Genomic DNA, 22,070 nt, shown 5'->3' with positions numbered 1-22,070 from the left:
TGTGTGTGTGTGTGTGTGTGTGTGTGTGTGTGTGTGTGTGTGTGTATGTGTTTGTGCGTGCAACATCTGCCTTCAGGTGTGCGTGAGAGACAGCAGAACTGGGAGGCCCTGCTGGAGAAGGTCTTGGCTGAGGAGTGCAGTGCCCCTGCCAGCCTGCTGGAGTTGGTAAGGAAGGGAAGGGAAGCTCACATGGCAGGGTGGGGCCCTACAATGTGAGAGAGGTAGAAAACAGTCACTGGCTCCAGTCTGAGCCAACGCCTGCCTGCCTGGCTGTCTGGCTTTGTTTGACTTGCTTTTGGTTGTCGCCCTGGATGAGAGCGTCTGTTAAATGCCTAAATTATAATTGTTAAATTGCCTTACATTTTAACCACAATTTTACATCGTTGTTGTCCGGCAGAAACCTCTTATCTCCATATTTTGACATTTTGTGTTTTTTCGTAAATTAATGCCCTACTTGATCATCACACAAACGCATCAAAAAGAAGCAGATCCGCAAGCTCGAAATGCGGCGCAAAGCCACGCGTTTATAGCTTGAAGATCTGCTACTTGCTACTTCTGTAGCAGGCTATTCAGGGAAGTTTTTTTTTACAGCAGACGCAGGGATGCAAGTAAATTCAGTCTGGGTGCTGTCTACAAAATTATTCTATACGAAACACAATTTCTCGTGCTTGTGCTAACCCCTCATTCTTACTAGGGCTATGTATTGGCATGGATCTGGCGATACGATACTTATCACGATAAAGGGCTCACGGTACTATATATTGCGATATTGTACTGTATGTAAGGCGTAAAGGCAATATATATATATAATTTTTTAATCTAATTTTAAGAAAACTGTCATAGCCATAATGCATAAAAATCTGCTCTGTAGCAGGCTATTCAGAGAAGCCTTCATTTTCTACAGTACTGCCCCTTTATACTGTTGCTAAATAATGATATGAATTTATAATGTGCATAAATTAGGCTTGAGTCACTAATGGCTAATTTATCTATAATGTATTCACTTGCCAAAAAGAATATAATCTACATCCTAAAGCTCGAAAATATCCGATCTACAAGCTCACAAAGCGTCGCTTCCATGTCACGTTGTGAGCTTGTAGATCGGCTATTTTTGGTCAGTATGCCACCATTGCATGATGGAGCATGAATTAAATTAAAGCAACACCGCTTTGTTATTTGACTGCCGACTTTGGTAGAAGTCAAAATCAGCCCAGACTTCGGCTCTGAACACCTTAGCTGTTCTCAGCGTGACTAGTTGGCTAAGTTTGCTAGCCTAGCCTACCTAATGCTAGCTTCTTCTTCCTGAGTTTGGCATTGTTGCCAATTGTGAAATGGCTGAAGGTACAACCAACAATATTTTCTTCCACCCCTCTAACCCCTCCCCTATCATCATGTCAGCCTCAGCGCGGTAAGGACCCGGTGGAGCTGCTGTGCGCCGGCTGCTACATGGAGCTGCAGGACGCCACCGACCCGGGGCTGGCCTGGGCCGCCGAGGTGGAGGAGAACGCCGGGGGCAGGCTGAAGCTCCGCCTGCTGGGCACCAAGGGGCTCCCAGACGCACCGTCCACCCTCTGGCTCTACTACCTCCACCCACGCCTCCACCCACCCGGCTGGGCGAAGGAGCACGACTACACCCTCAGGCCACCCACAGGTCAGCAACCCTCGATATTTAGAAATGGAGGGGTGTTTTTTCAAGGAAAGTGGATTCTTGCTTTCCCTGAAGGGCACATGAGGCTGAATTGAAGGTCGGGTCTTAAGTTAGTGTTTCAGTGCGATGTCAAATATTGTCACTACGTGGTGCCAGTTCCCTTGTTAGGAGAAACGAACGAGACACTAAAATATCACTGTATCACTTTAAATTGTGCAGTATTGAAATGCATCATTGTTTTGTGGCCAGGATCCGCTAGGCCAGTGGTTTTCAACCCTTTTCATATCAAGGTCCAATATTTCTTCACCACGGACCACCATTTGATGAGATTTTGCCTCTCAGACCCAAGACTTAGAATATTTTGTTGTCGTCGGATACGATTTTGTCCACAATTCCATGCTGTATTGATGCTGGTACCATAAGAGAGATAACAGGCAAACATTGATCAAAATATCAATTCTTTAATTAAGTAATGCAGATGTTTAATAATAATTTAACTCTAGAGAGTGTAAAATGAAACCAAATGGACTCGTAAGTGTCCATTTGGTTTCATTTTACACTCTCAAGAGTTAAAGATCTGTAAGGGTCCATTTGGTTTCCAACTCTTTTTTTTTTTTTAAACATTTTGTTTATTCGTTTTTGTTATTTTACATACTCATAGGTAGTACAGACAATTACTGAAGCAAATAAGAAAATAAACAGAGTATCTCCAAACAGTGAGAGAAAGATATAAACAACTGGTTTCCAACTCTATCATTTAGCTGGGGACCACCTGGAAACTCATCAAGGACCGCTGGTTGAGAACCACTGCGCTAGGCTATAATTGGATAAGGTTTGCTCACATGCTCGGTAGCTAGCTTACAGGAATGTGTATTCCTCCTTTACCAACAACAATGGTGCTTTATTTTATTTTATTTTTTTAAGAGATAGTCCTTGGTTTGACACTGAGTCTCCTCAAATATTGATTATTTTCTAAAAATCACATTGTGACACACGCATACAAAGCAGTTTTGTGCATAGTTTCTTTTTGAGTGCTTGAAGAAAGGGTGGGTGGTGGCAGAGATGGAATGCAATGAGGGAGTGTATTTTCTCTGAGTGTACCGGTCCTTGATTGATTCTGCACCAGAATAGCTTGCTTGTTTCTGGGGGTCACCTAGAACATCTCTCTTTGAGATTCAACATGTAACCTCTGTGGTTTGGCAATTGCATTAGAAAATGAATTAGTACTAATATTTGCCGGCCCTCCGGTTTGGTGCGGACTTACATTTGGTTATATAAATATATATATCGTCTCTGTCGGGTGGAAACCTCATATGTCCAAAACTGTTACTTTTCAGGATTCAAATTCTAAAATAGCATTGCTATTGCTACTTTTGTGTGACACTGTAGTATGATCAAGTTGGGCATTCATTTACAAAAAAACGTTAGAATATGGATATGAGTTATGGAGATAGGAGGTTTCTGCCAGACAGCAACAATATCCTTTTTTGTCGCTGTCGGGTGGAAACCTTGTATGTCCAAAACCGCTACGTTATAAAGATTGGAAAAGAGAACCTGTGTATTGATAAAACCCACAGACACACTTAAACACTTTCACTTAAAAAGAAAAAAATAGCAGAAACGGCAGATCAACCTCTCAACATGTCGCATGAGCTTTTTCATCGGCTATTTCTGCTACTTTTTTATGACACTTATAGTATGACAAAGTATGGTATTCATTTACGAGAAAAATACAAAACATAAAAAGTTGAAATATGGAGGCACAAGGTTTCTTCTGCCTGCCGATATTGAAATGACGCCAAAAACACAGCGAATCATGAATATGATTCAGTTCAGCTGATTTTCTTTTGCGTTTTGGCTGCTTTTTCAGACCTGGTGCCTTTGAGGACAGAGGAAGAGTGGGAGGAGGTCAGACGAAGGATCGGGGAACTGCCTCAAGATGCCGCCCTCACTGAGGAGCTCAGCAAGGTAACAGAGAACAACACTCGCATCCTTTGTTCAGTTCACTCTGAGAGGGAGCGTACCAATGTACAGTAACTAAACCCATTCAATCCGGGAATGCATCTGTGTCATTTTTTTGATTTCTTTGGTTCTTAAAAAATAGCAGATATACATGCTCATAGCGTGGCACAGAGTGCCGCGCTATGAGCTTGTAGATCTGCTATTTTTTTTTTAAAGAATCGTGAAAATGTGTGCAAATCTTTGAATATATGTAAAAAAAATTAAACTCAAATCTTTGCTTCTGGGGGTACCTGGAACAAAATATTTTAGATGGAGGGGTCTGCGGACAAATACATATCATTTTGGGTGGTCCTGGACATGACAAAAGTTTAAGAACCACTGATATTATAGCAACATAAGTAAAAAAAACAAAAAACTGTTAGGATTTAGAAGACATTTGTAGTATTCCCAGAAGCAAAGATTTGAGTTACAAATGTTTGCTTTAGAAAAAAATATATATATTCAAAGATCTGCACAACGCTATGAGCTTGTAGATCTGCATTTTTTTTACTATCCAAAGAAATCTTTAAATGACACAGATGCGTTCCCGGATTGAATGGGCCAAACCCCAGAATCACAATCAGGTTTGGGATCCTTTAGGATTTTAACGATTCCACATCTATTATATGTACACCTATATAACACACCGTGTGTGTGTGTGTGTGTGTGTGTGTGTGTGTGTGTGTGTGTGTGTGTGTGTGTGTGTGTGTGTGTGTGTGTGTGTGTGTGTGTGTGTGTGTGTGTGTGTGTGTGTGTGTGTGTGTGTGTGTGTGTGTGTGTGTGTGTGTGTCAGGATCAACCTGCCATGGCCTCTCACTGTTTTAAAGAAGGAATGAAACTGGAGGCCGTTGACCCTGCTGCAGCCATCTCCATCCGTCCTGCCACGGTCACCAAGGTAACCCATCAAACCTGCCGTCTCCCCCTCTGTGTTGCATTTCGTTGCTGTCGGGCACAAAATCTCCTATCTCCATATTTTAACTTTTTGTGTTTTTTTTCAACACAAATGTGACCAAACGTTTGACTGGAAGAGGGGGAGGGGGTGTACCCTCCCACAAATTGCAGATCCACAAGCTTGAAATGCGGTGCAAAGCGATGCGTTTCGAGCTTGTCGATCTGCTGCTTTTGCTATTTTTGACAGTTTTGGACATATGAGGTTTCCACCCGACAGTCTGAGACGTTATAGTAAGTAGGGAGTTATTTCGAACACAGCCCGTGCTCCCTTTTTTGGGGAGACGGGGACGGGGACAAATTGGTAAAACCTTTGAATGGCTTTGTTCAAACGGTGCTATTTCATCACATTACAAATCCAGTGAATCAGGGCATGAGCGGGAGTTCCCAGTTTGTACCTTAAGTAACATCTCTGACAGCACAATCCTACCCAAAACCACATTAATCTAGCTCACTGTTTCCCTAAATGTGGGTCGGGACCCATGTTTGGGTCGCGGACCAATTTTTCATGAGTAAATATCCACCTTTGTGTCTTCCATTAAAAAATATATATATATTTTAAGATTTTTAAAAGTTCATTAAAAAAAAAAGTATATTTAAAAAGTATTTGATAAATAAATAAAAATAAACCAAATCATTTCCATAAAATAAAAATAAAGTTTTAAGAAGTTCTACAAGCTTGCAACACGGCACGAAACGGCGCGTTGTGAACATGTAAAGCTTCTGTTTTCACTAGTTTGGGACTCAAACGTCTTAATTGCTCTTTTGGGTCTTGAACTAAAACGTTTGGGAACCCGCTGAACTAGCTTGCAATAACAATACCTCCTCGAGCCCCATTTAACCAACGGCCAGCAGATTGCTCAGACTCTTCTAAACATCTGAAACCTGGCTGGAAGGCTTGTTGCTGCTTCTATACTGTGACATGGTTGAACTAGATGATGAACAACCAGAGGGGGCAAACTAGGTCTCACCTGTTGACCCTGACGATCGCCACAAGCCACACAATATTCCAAACATTCTGACACTAAAATGGCTTTTTTCAGAGAGACAAATCGGGAGAAAATCTACTTTTTTATCGACCTTTCTCTGTCCCAAGCAACACACTCTCACGAGATCTAGCACCGGTAAGCATAGGACGTTCGCGAGATCTGCCGTCAGACGGCGGTGCCCACTTAGGAGACCATTTTGTATGCAATTTGTGTACCATTTTGCCTCTAGTGGCTACACTTGGGATGGCGTATCTTTCTAAATCCAACATCTTTGTTTTCAGGTGTTCAACGAGCACGTCTTCCTGGTGAGGATGGACGACCTCTGTGACCTCTGTGAGGAGTCTGAGGGCGGTGGTGGGCGGGGCTTCCTGTGCCACAGGGACAGCCCAGGGATCTTCCCCACCCAGTGGTGCCTCAAGAACGGGGTCCCCCTCAGCCCCCCTCCAGGTTTGTGTGTGTATGTGTGGTCTAAGACAGTGTTTCTCAAACCTTTTCATGTCAAGGACCCCCAAAATTATGTGTATTTGGCAGCGTATATATGTATTAACCAAAGTATAAACTAGAAGATGTGCTCCTCGGAGCACAGGTCTCCGCCAGTACTGTTCCTGATTAATCCTGTCTTAAGTGTTACTTGATTAATCCTGTTTTAAGTGTTACTCCGACATTTCTCAGCCATTTCGTGATTACTCCTGTCTTACCTCACTTTGAAAGAGGCTAAAACTCTTTCAAAGTGACACATCTATTTATAGGCCGCTGATACGTCATGCGTCTCACTAGCCAATCAGACCACACTCTTTCAACGTATTGTCACGTGTCACGTGAGGCTTGACCAATGTTAGCTTGGCCGAGGGGGACGGGGGACGGAAAGTGAAAACATAGTCTCCTGGCGGAGACAACAGCAAATATTGTGAAGCTATATTAACACATTTAGCTGGAGACCACCTTGTACCCCCCCCCCCCAAGGACCCCTTGGGGTCCCCAGACCCCACTTTGATAACCAATGGTCCAAGACAAGATACTAAATCCTCTTGTTGATATGGAATTTGGACAGACAACCTTTTTAATTTCAACGACTGAGACCCCCCATTTGATACAATTTCTTATCTCTGCGACACCAATTTACACTGTAAAAATCCTCTGTTCATCTAAATCTGAGAGTTCCATTAGTGTGGTCACAGAGTTACAGACCCGTTAGGATCCATTTGGTTGCTATAACTATTAATCATTTAGCTGGGGCTCCTTCAAGGACCCCACCTGGGGGTGCGCGGACCCCACCTTGAGAACAGTGGAATAGACCAATGGTTCCCAAACCTTTCAGGACTCCCCCAAAATAATCATATTTGAACTGGGGACCCCCCACCCTGACAAGCACTTGGAATTGTAGGCAAATATTGTGAAAATAGCCGAACTACAAGCACACAACTAGGCGCTGTGAGCTTGTAGATCGTCTATTTTCACAATGTGTGCCTCTTTCTTACGTAATTTTTTTCTTTCCTTGCCTGCCTCTTGGGTCCTGCTCCCTCTCCCACCCCCCTGTTTGCCTCTCTGCCCTTTGCAAGGCGTTAACAGAACTATTCACACCCGCACACAGACTGAGAATTAGTTTGTTCCCCAGAGACGTCATTTGGCTGAACCAGGACATTAGACACTCCCACACTTCCCTTTTTTAATATTCTGAATGTAGACCTGGCCTGAGTGGCACAATGCTCTACAACAGTGGCTCCCAAACTGTGGCCAAGTAATTTGGGGGGGGTCCCCTGATGATTTGCTTAATGTGTAACGTTGTTTTCTCACTGAACAGTAAACAAACCAACATTGCACATTTCATAAGTGACAATTTAAGGACTTTTAAGACCTATAGCATACCTATAAAATGAAAAAATAAAATGAGCTAATAATAAGACATTACTACCATTACTAAAGTAACCAAGAAACTATACGATCAAAAATGGTCAAACATTGGCCAAATGGTCAAGAAAATAATCAAACATTGGCCAAATTGTCAAGAAAATAATCACACATTGGCCAAATTGTCAAATATTACCTAAGACGGAGGCAAAAAAAATGTGCTTTCACATTTCACACATGAATCCAAAATACATGAGAGTGCTGTCAAACAAGTCTATGAAGCTATCATGACATCTATGAAAAAGTTTAATCTGCAACACAAATGTATCCATTATGTAGTGGGGGGTCCCTGCTTCATCTCTCTCTCAGCTAAAGGGTCCTTGGCCTGAATTACGTTGAAGACCCCTGCTATAAAGTATCATGTGTTCTTCCTTCTTCCTCCCAGGGTACCAGGGCCAGGACTTTGACTGGGCCGACTACCTGAAAAAGTGTGAGGCAGAGGCAGCTCCACAGCACTGCTTCCCCACTGTGAGTCAGCCTCAGATAATCACATCACCATCATAATAATGACAACAGAAACCTTGTATCTCCATATTTACATTGTTTATGTTTTTTTTCCCTTCTTTGTAAATCAAGGCCCTACTTGGTCATACTTATAATGTCATAAAAAATTGCAAAAATAGCCGATCTACAAGCTCTCAATTCGTTGCGATGCGGCGCGTCGTGAGCTTGTACATCTGGAAAAAAAAAATGTTGTTTGTAAAGATGAAAGGGGTTTAGTGTGTCTGTGGGTTTTTTATAAATATTGAACCAATGAAAAGTATTAACAAGAGCTTGTGACTAAAATAATAACTACATTGGATCGGTTGGAACACAGGTTAATTTATACATTTCCTGAAAAGTAACAGTTTTGGACATACAAGGTTTCCACCTGACAGCGAATATAACCTGCAGTGCAGTGTACGGTGCACAGTGAGAGGGAAGGAGTCATTTGAAGGAGACACTTGACTGCTGGGGAGGTTCTCACCACTCCTCTGTAACACTTTACTTAAAGGTCGGGTCTACAATGCATTATAATCGCGTTTATAATGCATAATAATGTGCTTATAAGGCAGTAAGACTAGTTATAAATGTTTATAATCATTTATGACAATTTATAACGCATTATAAGTGCTAGTCATAATGCATCATAAGCTCAGTGGAACAGCACATTATAACTACATTAACTTAGTTATAAAGAGTCTTTGTTATAAGTTGTTGTGCATAATTATAAACATTTGTAATGAGTAAAGCATTATAAGTACAATGTGCTGTTCCACTGAGTTTATAATGCATTATGACAGCACTTATTATAAGTTATAATACTTCATAAACCTTGTTAGAAGTTGTTATGCATGATTATAAATATTTATAACAAGTGTTATAATGCCTTTATAAGTGCTTTATAATGCATTATAAATGTGGTTATAAAGTGTTATAGACCCAGCCTTAATGTAAAATCTAACCCAATTTTCCTTTCTGCAACTCTGTAACCTAACCGGCAAGTTCTTTGAAACACCGATCTGTTTTTTCCATGCGAATGCATTCACAATAACATAAATTATGTTTTTTATTGCCTGTCATTAACAACTACATGCAGGAAATTAGATTTTTTACCAACGTGGCTATTAATATAATACTACCCCTCGCATGTTTCCACTGGTGATGACTGACTGGCTGGCTGGCTGCCTCCACAATGTGGTTAGAAATATGTGGGCAGCTAATTAACTTTCATTGCCTCTTAACACTGTAGAATAAGACGTGTTATTTTAATGATCTATGACAAAACTCACACATTCAGCCATCTGAAAAAGCGGAATGTTTTCATTAGTGCTGTCAACATTAACACATGCAGTTAATTAGATATGGATATGGCATTAGCTTGTTTGTGTTTTACTCTTTTGGTCTCTCTGAGCACCCATTCCTAGGGATGGGTTGGACCTGTGGTTCTCAAACTTTTTCAAGTCAAGGACACCCACATTGATATGTAATTCGCTATATATATATGTTCAAACAAATTAGATATTTTTCAGAAAATCTCAAACATAGCTGATGTACAAGCTTGCAGTCACTTTGCGAAACAAAAAGCAAATTTGATTGGATGCTTTATAAGTCGATGATATTAACAGCATGGCTTATTACACGGCTACTTATTAAATTAATTAAATTGACCCAAAAGTAACAACAAAACAAAGTATTTCCTTGCTTACGGCAATGAAAGTCCATAAGTGTTGCACTGGCCGGACACGGTCGCGTCAGAAAACAAGGAAGTGTTGATCAAATAGAATACATTTTCGGTTACAGCATTGTCTGTTTCTCGCTTCAAAGGTTTTCAAAAACATTCTTGAGACCAACGTTTACGTGTGAATGACATTGCGTGCTTGTTTACATGGCTGTCATGTTGCAAGCAGCGCAGCAGGTGCTCTGAGCCTTTGATTAGACAGCGGTCTGTTATTGAGCTCATCGATCATTATTCAGAAATAACACACGGCTGAATTCAGCGATTGACCAATCAGAATCAAGCATTCAACCAAGCCGTGTAATAATGGGTTTTTAAAGATGAATCACTGTGCAGTCTTATCTTTTGAAGTGATGTTCTTTTTCCTCCTGATAAGTGTGTGTGTTCACTTGACAGGAGGAGTGTGAGCACGGCTTCCGAGAGGCCATGAAACTGGAGGCGGTCAACCCTCTGTCACCCGAGAACATTCACGTGGCAACCGTAACCAGGGTCAAAGGTCAATACATTTGGCTCAGCCTAGAAGGTGAGAATATAAACCAGCTTTTATCTGTCCACTGCAACCATGGCTAAATGAGTTCATGTTGCACAAAAAAAAATTAAGTTGAGAGGTTTCTGCCTGACAGCAACAATAATATATTTGGGGGTCCTTGACATAGAAAAGCTTTAAGAACCAACGCTCTACAAGACTTCAAAGACACTTGGAAGTCTTGGCAAGGCTATTAACCAGCGGTGGCCTAAAGGTTAGAGGAATGAGTTTGTAACCGAAAGTTTTCCGTTTCGATTCCCCGGACCGGCAGAACAAATCAGGGCGGGGAAGTGAATGGCCAACCCCACCCCCAACACCGCTGGAGTGCCCTTGAGCAAGGCACTGAACTCCCAACTGCTCAAGTAGAGCTGCTCAGTGGCCAACAGTAAGACAGTGGTTGTACTGGTCAGCTTCCAGTATATCAGGCCGTGTCCACAGACATCCTTTTATGAGCTGAGGGCTGCTTTGGATATCATGTCTCAACCTTTTTGTCAAGGACCCCCAAAATGATATGTATTTGGCTGCGGACCCCCCATCTCGAAAATATTTTGTGCCAGTGATTTTTCAAAAAATAGCAGATCTACAAGCTCATAGCGCGGCACCGAGAGTGCCACGCTATGAGCTTGTAGATCTTGTACATTTGCTATTTTTTGCCAAAGAAATCTTAAAATGACACAGATGCGTTCCCGGTCTTAACGAATTAAGAAGTCATGTTTCTGCCACCTCCGATTCTGCCTGTACTCACCTAACACACTGTGTTTCAATGCAGCCTATTACTTAGTAACAAGGTCAATCTCTAAATTGACACGGTTGCTTTCCCGGATTTAATGGGTGAAAAGGATGTCAGAGCTGAATGGCTGTCTCTGTGTTTCCAGGGCTGAAACAGCCCATGCCGGAGGTGATCGTTCACGTGGACTCCCTGGACATCTTCCCCGTCAGCTGGTGTGAGACAAACGGCTACCCTCTGGTCTACCCCATCAAACCCTTAGGTATGCCGTACCATAACCTACACAAATTAAATGCACTCCATGCACAGACCAGCTCAGTGGCCTTGTGGTTAGAGACTGGGAGGTTGGGGTTCGATTGGTCATACCCCAAAGACTATAGGAATGGGACCCAATGCATGTGGCATACTAGCTCATATCCAGGGGGTGTACTTGTACATCAAGGCTCACGCTACAGAAAGAGGAAATAGGCTCCTCCCCCTATGGGCCATATGGCACCACAAGGCTTACTACTGCTTACTCCACACACAAACACAGTGGGTATTATGTTTTCTGTTCAAGCATTATAACTGCAACAACAAAACCTGTCTCAGTTATTGCACTTGACTTCAAATGAATCACACATCACTCTTACACCATGATGTGTGATCTAACCCTTCCCTCTCTTCCAGTGGCGAAGCAGAGGAAGGTCGCCGTCGTGCAGCCGGAGACGTGAGTACTTCATTTATTCATTTATTTGGTTGGGACAGTGCACATTGATGGACACGAGACGGGTGTAATACATACTCATGAGCCGGATTTAGCAAAAGCTACTTTCCATCCGTAGTCCCCCCCAAAAACAAGAAACAATTACAATATAACAACGATACAACATATCATTGCTGTCGGGCGGAAATCTCCTATCTCCATATTCTCCATAGTTTTTTTCCGTAAACTAACAGCCTACTTGATCATACTACAGCGTCACACAAAAGCATAAAAAGTAGTCCTGAAAAGTAACAGCGAACATTTTTTACTCAAAACTTCGCTTCTGGGGATTCTACAAATGTCTTCTAAATCCTAACATTAAAAAAAAGAAAAAAAAAGAAAAAAAACTTATGTTGCTATAATATCAGTGGTTCTTTTTTTCATGTCAAGGACCACCAAAATGATATGCATTTGTCCGTGGACCACCCCCCATGTTCCAGGGACCCCCAGAAGCAAGGATTTGAGTTAAACTTGTATTATATTCAAAGATTTGCTATTTTTCTTTTTATTTAAAATTTCAATTTTTTTAAAAAATAGCCAAAGAAATCTAAAACGACACAGAAGCGTTCCCGGATTGAATGGGTTAAATCCATTGATACAGGGAGTAAAGTGGACAAAGATAAGTTTGAAGAGATACCTAAGTCCCATGCCCGCCCTCTCTAACCCTCTGCTGTTTTGTCTCCCCATGACCTTAACAGCAGACGCTCGCCCAAGTCCTCGTCACCTGATTCTGTCAAGCACCAGGTGGCCAGCCACTCAGAGACAGGTGAGTGACGTCACATGATCCCACCGGTCTCGTCTTTGAGGTTCATAAATGGGCAGTGATGGAAAGTAAACTACAAGTACGGTTACTCAAGTACTGTACTTAAAAGTACAGTTTTGAGGTATGTTTAATTTACTGGAGTAGTTAAAATACTTTTACTTCTACTCCACTACATCTCAGAGGCAAATATTGTACTTTTTATCCTACTCCACTACAATTAATAGATTCCGATTATTATTACAAAACATACATTAATGACTTCAGCCCCATTTAAACTTTGGCTTTTTGAAAATAGTCGATCTACAACCTCATATCGCGTCGTGCTGCGACACGTTGTGAGCTTGTTGATCTGATAACTTGTGAAACAGGACCTTTCCGCCTGAGTACTTTTATTTTTGGTGCTATTACATTTTAATTACCTTTTACTTATAACAGAGTATTTCTTATGTTGCAGTATTGATACTTTTACTACTAGTAAAAAAAGAAAATTGATATCGTGTCTGCTGGCGGCTGTCTCTGTTGTGGGCTGTCTGTCTCACATCACACATGTTGGTGTCGTGTTTTGTGTCGGGGTTGCAGGACAGGGGAACGGGAAGTACTGCTCGCCCAAGATCTACTTCAACCATCGCTGTTTCTCTGGGCCGTACCTGAACAAGGGACGCATCGCCGAGCTGCCCCAGTTCATTGGCCCGGGAAACTGTGCCCTCGTGCTCAAAGAGGTGAGGCGGAAGGCTAGATCAGATACTTAATGCATAGATCAGTTGGTTCTCAATCTCTTTCATGACAAGGACCCCCCAAATTCTTATGCATTTATTTGGCCACGGACGCTTTTAAAAATAATAGTATTCAAAGATTTACACAAATGTTCAATATTTTTCAAAAATAGCAGATCTACAAGCTTTTGAATAGCCAAAGTATAAAATATGGTTAAAGTGGTTAAGATGATTGTGACGCTATATTAACTACTTTTGCTGGGGACCCCCTGGTACCCCCCCAAGGACCACTGTGGGGTCTCAACCACTTACAACCAACACTTTCCCGGCTTTAATGGGCATTTAGGAGCTGTTCACGCTTCCCCAGCAGATTATCACAAAAGAGAAATGGGTTAACTTGAGCGGCAAGCATTGCATACCAGTTGTAACTTTTAACCCATTAAGACCTGAGGCCGATTCTGCAAATGTCTTCTAAATCCTAACAGTTCTCTGAAACACTTATGTTGCTATAATGTCAAGTGGTTCTCAAACTTTGTAATGTGGACCCCCATCTCAAATTATGTTGTTCCAGGGACCCCCCAGAAGCAAAGATGTGAGTTACAAACGTTCGCTTTGAAAAATATTTATATTCAAAGATTTGCAAAAAATGTCATTACTTAAAAAAAAATAGCAGATCTACAAGCTCGTAGCGTGGCACTCTGTGCCGTGCTATGAGCTTGTATATCTGCTATTTTTTAATAGTCAAAGTATAAAATTATGGTTAAAGTGGTTACACAGATGCGCCTAGTAAAAATATGGTCTCTTAGGTTAAGAGACTTGAACACTTGGATCCCAGGCTCCCTCCTGAGTTAGTGTCGAAGTGTCCTTGAGCAATACACTGACTGAACCCCCAACTGCTCCCGATGAGCAGGTTGGTGCCTTGCATGGAACGTGAACGTAAAGCGCTTTGGATAAAGGCGCTATATAAATGCACCATTTACCACATAATATATACAGAGATATATTCTCTCTGTCGGGTAGAAACCTCATATGTCCAAAACTGTTACTTTTCAGGATTCAAATTCAAAAATGGCAAAAGTAGCAGATCTACAAGCTCAAATTTGTGCTTGCGGATCTGCTACTTTTGATGCTTTTCTATGATGCGGTAGTATAATCATACACTGTTAATTTACGAAAAAACACAAAAGGTTAGTATATGGAGTTAAGAGGTTTCTGCCCGACAGTAACAATATGATACTAAGATTTATGCGAGTGCAGCAGCCTGCTCTGCTTCGTTTCCACCACTTTCTTCTAAAAATACGACATGGTGAGACGCGTCGCAGGGTTCAAGCTGAAGAAATGCTCCGCAGTTTGAACAGGCCCTTGCACTGCATTAACCCATTCAATCCGGGAACGCATCTGTTTTCTGTATTTTAGATTTATTTGGCTATTAAAAAATAGCAGATATTACTATGAGCTTGTAGATCTGCTATTTGGGAAAAATCGTGAAGATTTGTGCAAATCTTTGAATATGTATATTTTTTTACAACATTTGTACCTCAAATCTTTGCTTCTGGGGGTCCCTGGAACAAAATATTTTACAAATTTTCGCTTTAAAAATATATATATTCAAAGTTTTGCACACATTTTCACGATGTTTCAAAAATAGCAGATCTACAGATCTTGTATGCTATTTTTTAATAGCCAAAAGAAATTTAGAATGACAGAGATGTGGTCCCGGATTGAATGGGTTGACAAAAAAAACGTCAGGAGACAAGAGTACAGCAACTTCAACTTGCAATGGGCCTGGTCTTCAAGATACTCAAGGGCCCAGTGCCCATGTACCTGTCAAACTACTTCAATGACAGAGAGACACACAACGCCAAGGGGCGCTCCACTGATCTCATTCAACCCAGATTCGTTCTACTGTTATGCCACCAAAATGTGGAATGCCCTACCACCAGCCATCAAATAGTGCGACTCCCTACCCTCCTTCAAAACCGCCATAAAAGAGCACCTTTTTGCAACTGGACCTAGACATGTCTTCTACGCTTGACACCAGGAATGCCCCCTCCCCCCCAATGTTTTCTGTACATATACTTTTATTTGCTACTATTGTTGATGATTTCTTGTATGTCATTGTATGTCTTCAAATGTCTTAATGAATTGAATACATTTGTCCACAATTGTGTTTTCCTTTTAGCACCATTGTGTAATCTATCGTACCGCTGTATTTTTTGCAAACTGTTAATAAAGTATTCAATCAATCAAAAAACCTTGAAGACCACCTCCAGGCTAACCAATACGTCTTCATGCATGTGTTGAATCGTAGGTGTTGACTCTGCTGATAAACTCTGCTTACAAGCCCAGCCGTGTGCTGAGAGAGCTCCAGCTGGACCAGGAGGGTCGTTACCAAGGAAATGGGGAGATGCTCAAAGCCAAGTGAGGGGAAATACCTTTTATACACCACTGGAAAGCCTGTTTAGTTCCCATTAGCCCATTAACCCATTCAATCTGGGAACGCATCTGTGTCATTTTAGATTTTTAGCTATAACCATAATTTGAATGAAAAGTAACAGTTTTGGAAATATGAGGTTTCCACGCGACAGAGACAACATACATAGCAACAACTACACACAGAGGTCTTCCCAGCTCGAAAGGTATAATAACGTATAGGTGTTCCAGGTCTAAATGATGCCCCATTTGTACAGAACATCTGTTTCTGCTCGGCATTGGCAGCAAAGATTTGCCAAAGTTTTGAGCATGTGAGCACTGCTGTCCTCCACTGTCTCCTGTTATTTTAGGATGAATATAATAAACATTTACATGAACAATTCCCCAAATATTCAAAAAACGGCTCCTCATTGCTTCCTCTCTCTCCCATGGTCAGGTATAAAGGGAAGAGTTACCGGGCCACGGTGGAGATTGTCCGTACTGCGGACCGTGTGGCAGAGTTCTGCAGGAAGACCTGCATCAAGCTGGAGTGCTGCCCCAACCTGTTTGGACCCAAGATGGTTCTGGAGCACTGCTCTGAAAACTGCTCCGTCCTCACCAAGACCAAATACAGTAAGGTTGCTGCTTGGTTGCTGAGAAAAATACTTCGTAATGATTAGATGAAGTTCCCACCATAGACCGTAAAAAATATTTATTTAATAGAAGCCTATTTTTCAGCGATTTCAGCGACATCTTTCTATATCCGGTTCGAAATGCAACTGGAAATGAATGCGATTGGCTGCAACCGCAACAAGGGCGGGTCTTCACTCGGTGGAACCAGTAGAAACCCTAGAAACATACCCTACTTTATCGTTAATTCTCAAATTAATGGGACCATAATTTACTAAACGCATATCATGATGATTTAAAAAAGACTTTAAACTAGCCATTGAAAACATAAAGTGCTTATGAAAAGGTTTACTAAGGTTATAAGCTAAGTGTAAAGTTCGCCCAAAACCTCATTGACTTCTATTGAGATTATATAATGTATTGCAAACGGTAGAAGGTGAAATAGTGACATATCTGCTGGGCCATTAATAGGAACAGCAGGCCGAACGAGAACCTGGAAGTAAGCTTCAACTCCAGCGAAGGGGGTTTTCCCCTTGGTTCCCACTAGCACACACCGCAATGTATGTAGATGAACTATATTTATGAACCACATGAACATGCGGTGGGAGGTAATAGTATTCTGTTGCATTATGCATTCATGTAAATGTTGCCTGTTGAAGGTGCATATTCCTTAATCATGCAGTGTTTAAAATGAACCTGTCAGAGGTCCTTCACTTAGTCCTTCAATAATGAAGTCTCTTTTTTTCAGCGTATTACTACGGCAAGAAGAAGAGCAGGCGGGTGGGCCGCCCACCCGGGGGGCACTCCAACCTTGAGGGAGGAGTGAAGAGGAGAGGGAGGAGGAGGAAGAGGAGGAAGCAGCTGTTTGTCCACAAGAAGAGACGCTCCTCTGCTTCGCTGGACAACACACCCGCTGGCTCTCCACTGGTAATGCATACCCCACACACACACACACACACACACACACACACACACACACACACACACACACACACACACACACACACACACACACACACACACACACACACACACACACACACACACACACACACACACACACACACACACACACACACACACAGTGTGTGAATGACATTAATGAAGATGGATGATCACAGAGTACAATAAATGTGTCAGTCATACAAATACATACAAACATACATACTTCAGAATTTGAATCCTTTAATTCAGTATATTTACATGCAAAAAAATATTTGACCTTGTGAGATCGGTGCATTCTAAAACAAATACAGGCTGCTACAAAAGGTTTGAAAAAATGTTTGTTCAATCATATCTATATTGTTACTGTACTAGCAGCACATGTATCTTGTATCACTGGAAGTCCTGATTGTTTCCCTTTACAAGGATGTCCCATTTGTAATGAACATGCATTTGTGGGATGAGCAACACAGCTGCAAATGTGGAATATAAATCTAGAACTGTATTGTACATGTCTAGAAATGATCTACGTATATAAAATAAGAAGTGTGTGTGTGGTGGGGTGAGGATAAATGATGTTGATAGTACCAAGGTCACTGTAGCACAGAGGGGCTTGTCTAAACAACTATATTTGTACTAGTATGTATATTCAAACAAACATTCTCCAGGCATTTTTTTAATGTCTTCCATCCATGTGTGTTTCACAGGGCAGTGGAGAGGAGGAAGATCTGGATGAGGATGACTCTCTAAGTGAAGATTCTGGTTCTGAACTGCAAGACGATCTCCAGGACGACTCTGAATATTCCATTGGTAAATCTCAACCTCCGACGCCATCGCCCTCGCCACCGGCCACGCCCAGACCCACGCGCAGGCGAAGAAAACCTCGCTCTCCCTCCTTCTCTGACGACGAGAACCGCCCTCCCTCACCAAAGGTACCATGTGCCTTTTGATAATCAATAACTCAATTCTGGATGACTTATAGTGTAATATCAATTGTCAGGGATGAAATAAGATATATCAACTATGTCATGTAGGCTGGTAGATGGAGCACTATACTAAGTGTGACTGTCCCCCTATGTGTGTTTATAATAGAGCTCTAAAACCATGGACTACACTGTGTGTGACTGTCCTCCTATGTGTGTTTATAGAGCTCTAAAATGGAGGCTCCTCAGAAGCTGTGTTTGGACACCAGCCCCTTGGAGTGGACCATTACTGATGTAGTGCGCTTCATCAGGACCACTGACTGTGCCCCCCTGGCACGGATTTTCTTAGATCAGGTAACAAGAGCACATCCATGCATGCTAAAGCCTGATTTAAAGTTAGTTGTGCACAGGTGCACAAAGAAATAGCTGGTCTACAAGCTCACAACGCCCTGTGAGCTTGTAGATCTGCTATTTTTGATGCACCACGCCTGCACACAACTACGTATAACTTAAAGGGATAGTTCACCGCCAAAATGTTTTTTTTCCTATCGATTACACACCCCCTGGAGACTTGAATTTGTGTAGATTTCTTTGTTTTTGTCGCATTCCTAAGCCAATAATTTGATGACCATCTTTCCGCCGGTCATCAAATTATTGGCTTAGGAATGCGACAGAAATAAAAGAAAATCTCCACAAATTCAAGTCTTCATGGTTCTTCATGCGGTGTATAATTGATAGAAAATGTTCTCTTTTTTGGGGGTGAACTACCCCTTTAAGCTTAACGTCTGGCTGCCTAGAACAAATGCTTTCCTCACAATTGTGGAAAGTGCATGAATGATAAATGAATGATTTTTTTTTAGGAGATTGATGGACAAGCCCTGCTCCTCCTCAACCTCCCAACAGTGCAGGAGTGCATGGACCTGAAGCTGGGACCGGCCATCAAGTTGTGCCACCACATCGAGAGGGTCAAGTTGGCGTTCTATCAGCAGTTTGCCACATAGCCGACGTAAGAGGAACAAAGACAGACATCATTATATCCTGCTCTATGTCTCGGACCCGGGAAACAGACAGACCCTTTTGCGCGTTCTTACCACCGGACTTCCTTTGGAATCCTGCATACAGCACAGGAAGTGAGTGGGTGGCACGGCAGTGCACCATGCGTGGACATGTGATGGATCTACTAGGGGAGCCAGCAGATTCTGTTCCTCGTTCCATGAGTGACAACAACCACAGTGGGCTGTTCTTGTGTCACATCTATTGTTGTTTTCTACCCGCCTTGCCGTCTTAAAGGAGAATAACGCTCGATTTTAAACATGCTTGTTGTATGACCCAGGACAGACCCAGAACAGCTGGGTGTGTGTGTGTGGTGGGAGAAATGCACTACCTACCATCTCCCATAGTCTGGAACGTTTGGAAAAAGGTTAAGTGGTCCTTAGAATGGGGATTTCATGCTATGTAGAGAATCGACTTGAAAACGTTGTTAAGTGTAACATATGCTATGCAGCATACGTACTCAAGAATGTTTTTTTGTGAATACATTGCATTGTTGTTGTGCAGGCCATCTCTTAAGGTCCATCCTCCCTGCGTCCACATAATTGATAATAATATAATTTATTACCAGTTTAGCAACTCGTCTGAATAACCACAGAGTTGAGTTTCTCTCATTTCAAGCAAGTGTTTGTGTTAACCATTTACAAATGGGACAATTTTGTAATCAAGTGAATAATACATACCGTATCTACCAGAGTTGAGTGGTATTCCCCCTTTAAGTAGAAAATACATATTTGAGAGTTTAGTAAACGTGCAGTCTTTATAAGGGATCGGAAGGTTTAGTATTTAGACGTGTACTACTACTTGAGAGCGGTTGACAATGCAAGGATCCTATACTGTAAAGCACAAGTAAAACCATGTACTGAACAGTGGTATGCAAAATGTATATATAACAGTGCATGTGTTTGTATATAGTGTACATATAAAATCTCTTCTAGTGCAACAGGGTGATTAGATCCATTTTCTATCGATGCAATTAGCCATCTCCTCCAGTGTTGTGTAGAATGATCCTCGTTCCCAGTTTAAATCCTGGAAAAGAACTCCTGCCCAAAAGTGTCTAACTGGAAGTCCATCATGTCTACATGTTGTCCAGCCTACCGGAACCCCCTGAATACGGTTGGGATCCTTTAGGATTGTAATCATTCCGCTTCCTTAAGATTCCTTAAAGGTTCCCTTTAATGATTTGTATATATATTTTTTTAAAATATGTATTATTTTGGCCTTCATTATAATTGTTGATAAACACAAACAAAATCATATGTACAGTATTGCCTACATATTATTGTAGTGGTTCTCAAAGTGAGGTCCAGGGACCCCCAGGGATAGTTATGGACCCTTACAGGTCTGTAACTCTGAGAGTGTACAAATGGGTCCATTTGGTTCCATTTGTGCACTTTCGGAGTTATGGGGGGTCCTTGAAATTAAAATGTTTGAGAACCATTGGTATTGTAATTGCATACCGTACGTGACCAGCTCTGACAGAGTGATAAAAGCACTTCCGGAAACGGTCCCAAATGTGATGGAACCGGTTCCGGCTCCTCAATGTTGGGCCGGTTCCGTCCTGTACTTCCGTTTAGACACTTTCGGCGGTAGTTCTTGTTGTCCAGCCTAGTGTGTAAAATCCATGGGCATATTTGCACAGCATAGGCCAAAACAATTTGATTTGGGTGTAGATAGCCAGGGTATCTTCCAAATGGAGAAGGAAACAAATGAAGGAAAATCTGCTGTATCATATTAAGCATAATTCCAAAGGTGAGTGCTGTTTCACTCATTGATGGTTTCAGTAGCCTATATCGGTCATTCTCAACCTCTGGGCCGGAGCCCACTGGTGGGCCGTGAGGGTAATGCAAGTGGGCCCCCAAATAATTGGCAAAACACTTAAGATTTAAATGATAGTATAACATTAATAATGTTTTTTTTAAACCTTGAAAATGTTGTTTTCATGGTGATCCCAATAAATAAATTGTACTAGGTTAGTTCCATGGATCCAAGCCGGAACAAAATTGATTGATTCATCATTCAAATAAACACGGTCTGAAAATGCCCACGGCCCACCCAGCTGATGGGTGGGCCGCCAGCACTTCCATGACTTTCAAGTGGGCCCTGATCCAGGAAAGGTTGCCTATCCACTGGCCTATCACTGAAGATATTTTAAAGCAGGCAGTATGAATTATTAATATTTTTTCCTGTTTTTTCTTGTAGGCCTATGCATAGACTATTTGGTTTAAAAAATAAAAATAAATTATGTTAAAAAGCAAACAGACCTACTTAATACTGATCCAGCAAATCAATGTCAGAATTCCCTTTCTTTTTTGTGGATTTAACATAGTTTGTTTGTGATGATGTGTGAGGAAAGAAAACAGATTAATTTGTTTACTTTAATTGCTTGTTCCATAATTCCGGCTGGATACAAAACAGCGGAAATGACTTTTGATTTAATCTTTGTGAATTATTTAAAAGAAGAACACTGCAATAAACGACAAATTACAGAGTTGTCCATTCATTCCGTCAGTCTGTACCATAGGTCTGTACGTGGCTTTCCTTTTTTTTGGTACGTGTCTTTCCTACATTACCCAGAGTGCCTTTGGGTTGACGTCAATCACGTGACAGTATGTCAACAGGAGTGGGCACCGCTGCCGAGAACAGCGTTGCCATGTCCGCTTATTATAAGCGACTTTGGGCTTTTTCTGTAAAGTCGCTTTTGGTAGTAATATTAGTAGTTGCGGGGTGCGTTTTTTGGGCTTGTTTCTAAAGTGCTGTTGCTTATTTGGCCTTAATTAGTATTTAAACCAGTGATTCTCAAATATTTCCATGTCATGATGGACCCCCAAATGTAGTATTTGTCGCCTAACCTAACCCCCATCTGAAAATGTTTTGTGCCAGATGTGTTATTCCACATTTTATTTCAAGAGGTTTTGAAAATAGCA

The 22,070-nt window shown here is 41.7% G+C and overlaps 1 protein-coding gene across 2 annotated transcripts in view; it reads left to right on the top strand.

Annotated features, from left to right (window-relative positions):
- Positions 1 to 19,767, top strand: part of sfmbt1 (Scm like with four mbt domains 1) — a 30,650-nt gene extending 10,883 nt beyond the window's left edge. Inside the window, exons 5-21 of one of the 2 annotated variants that reach the window (XM_084061189.1) lie at positions 77 to 165; positions 1,399 to 1,651; positions 3,519 to 3,616; positions 4,443 to 4,544; positions 5,868 to 6,033; positions 7,880 to 7,962; positions 10,109 to 10,235; positions 11,114 to 11,227; positions 11,635 to 11,674; positions 12,412 to 12,476; positions 13,053 to 13,192; positions 15,498 to 15,607; positions 16,056 to 16,231; positions 16,977 to 17,155; positions 17,878 to 18,102; positions 18,319 to 18,447; positions 18,954 to 19,767. In XM_084061189.1, coding sequence (XP_083917315.1) covers positions 77 to 165; positions 1,399 to 1,651; positions 3,519 to 3,616; positions 4,443 to 4,544; positions 5,868 to 6,033; positions 7,880 to 7,962; positions 10,109 to 10,235; positions 11,114 to 11,227; positions 11,635 to 11,674; positions 12,412 to 12,476; positions 13,053 to 13,192; positions 15,498 to 15,607; positions 16,056 to 16,231; positions 16,977 to 17,155; positions 17,878 to 18,102; positions 18,319 to 18,447; positions 18,954 to 19,094 — 2,237 coding nt within the window. In that variant the 3' untranslated portion in view covers positions 19,095 to 19,767. Of the gene's footprint in view, positions 1 to 76; positions 166 to 1,398; positions 1,652 to 3,518; positions 3,617 to 4,442; positions 4,545 to 5,867; positions 6,034 to 7,879; positions 7,963 to 10,108; positions 10,236 to 11,113; positions 11,228 to 11,634; positions 11,675 to 12,408; positions 12,477 to 13,052; positions 13,193 to 15,497; positions 15,608 to 16,055; positions 16,232 to 16,976; positions 17,156 to 17,877; positions 18,103 to 18,318; positions 18,448 to 18,953 lie in introns of both variants that reach the window. The other variant, XM_084061188.1, reaches the window with a different exon arrangement.
- Positions 19,768 to 22,070: the final 2,303 nt, after the last annotated feature.

Source organism: Gymnoscopelus microlampas (genome assembly GCF_963454915.1).
Source record: "Gymnoscopelus microlampas genome assembly, chromosome: 7".
NCBI classification, from domain to species: domain Eukaryota; kingdom Metazoa; phylum Chordata; class Actinopteri; order Myctophiformes; family Myctophidae; genus Gymnoscopelus; species Gymnoscopelus microlampas.
This window is presented reverse-complemented; position numbering and strand designations above follow the sequence as displayed.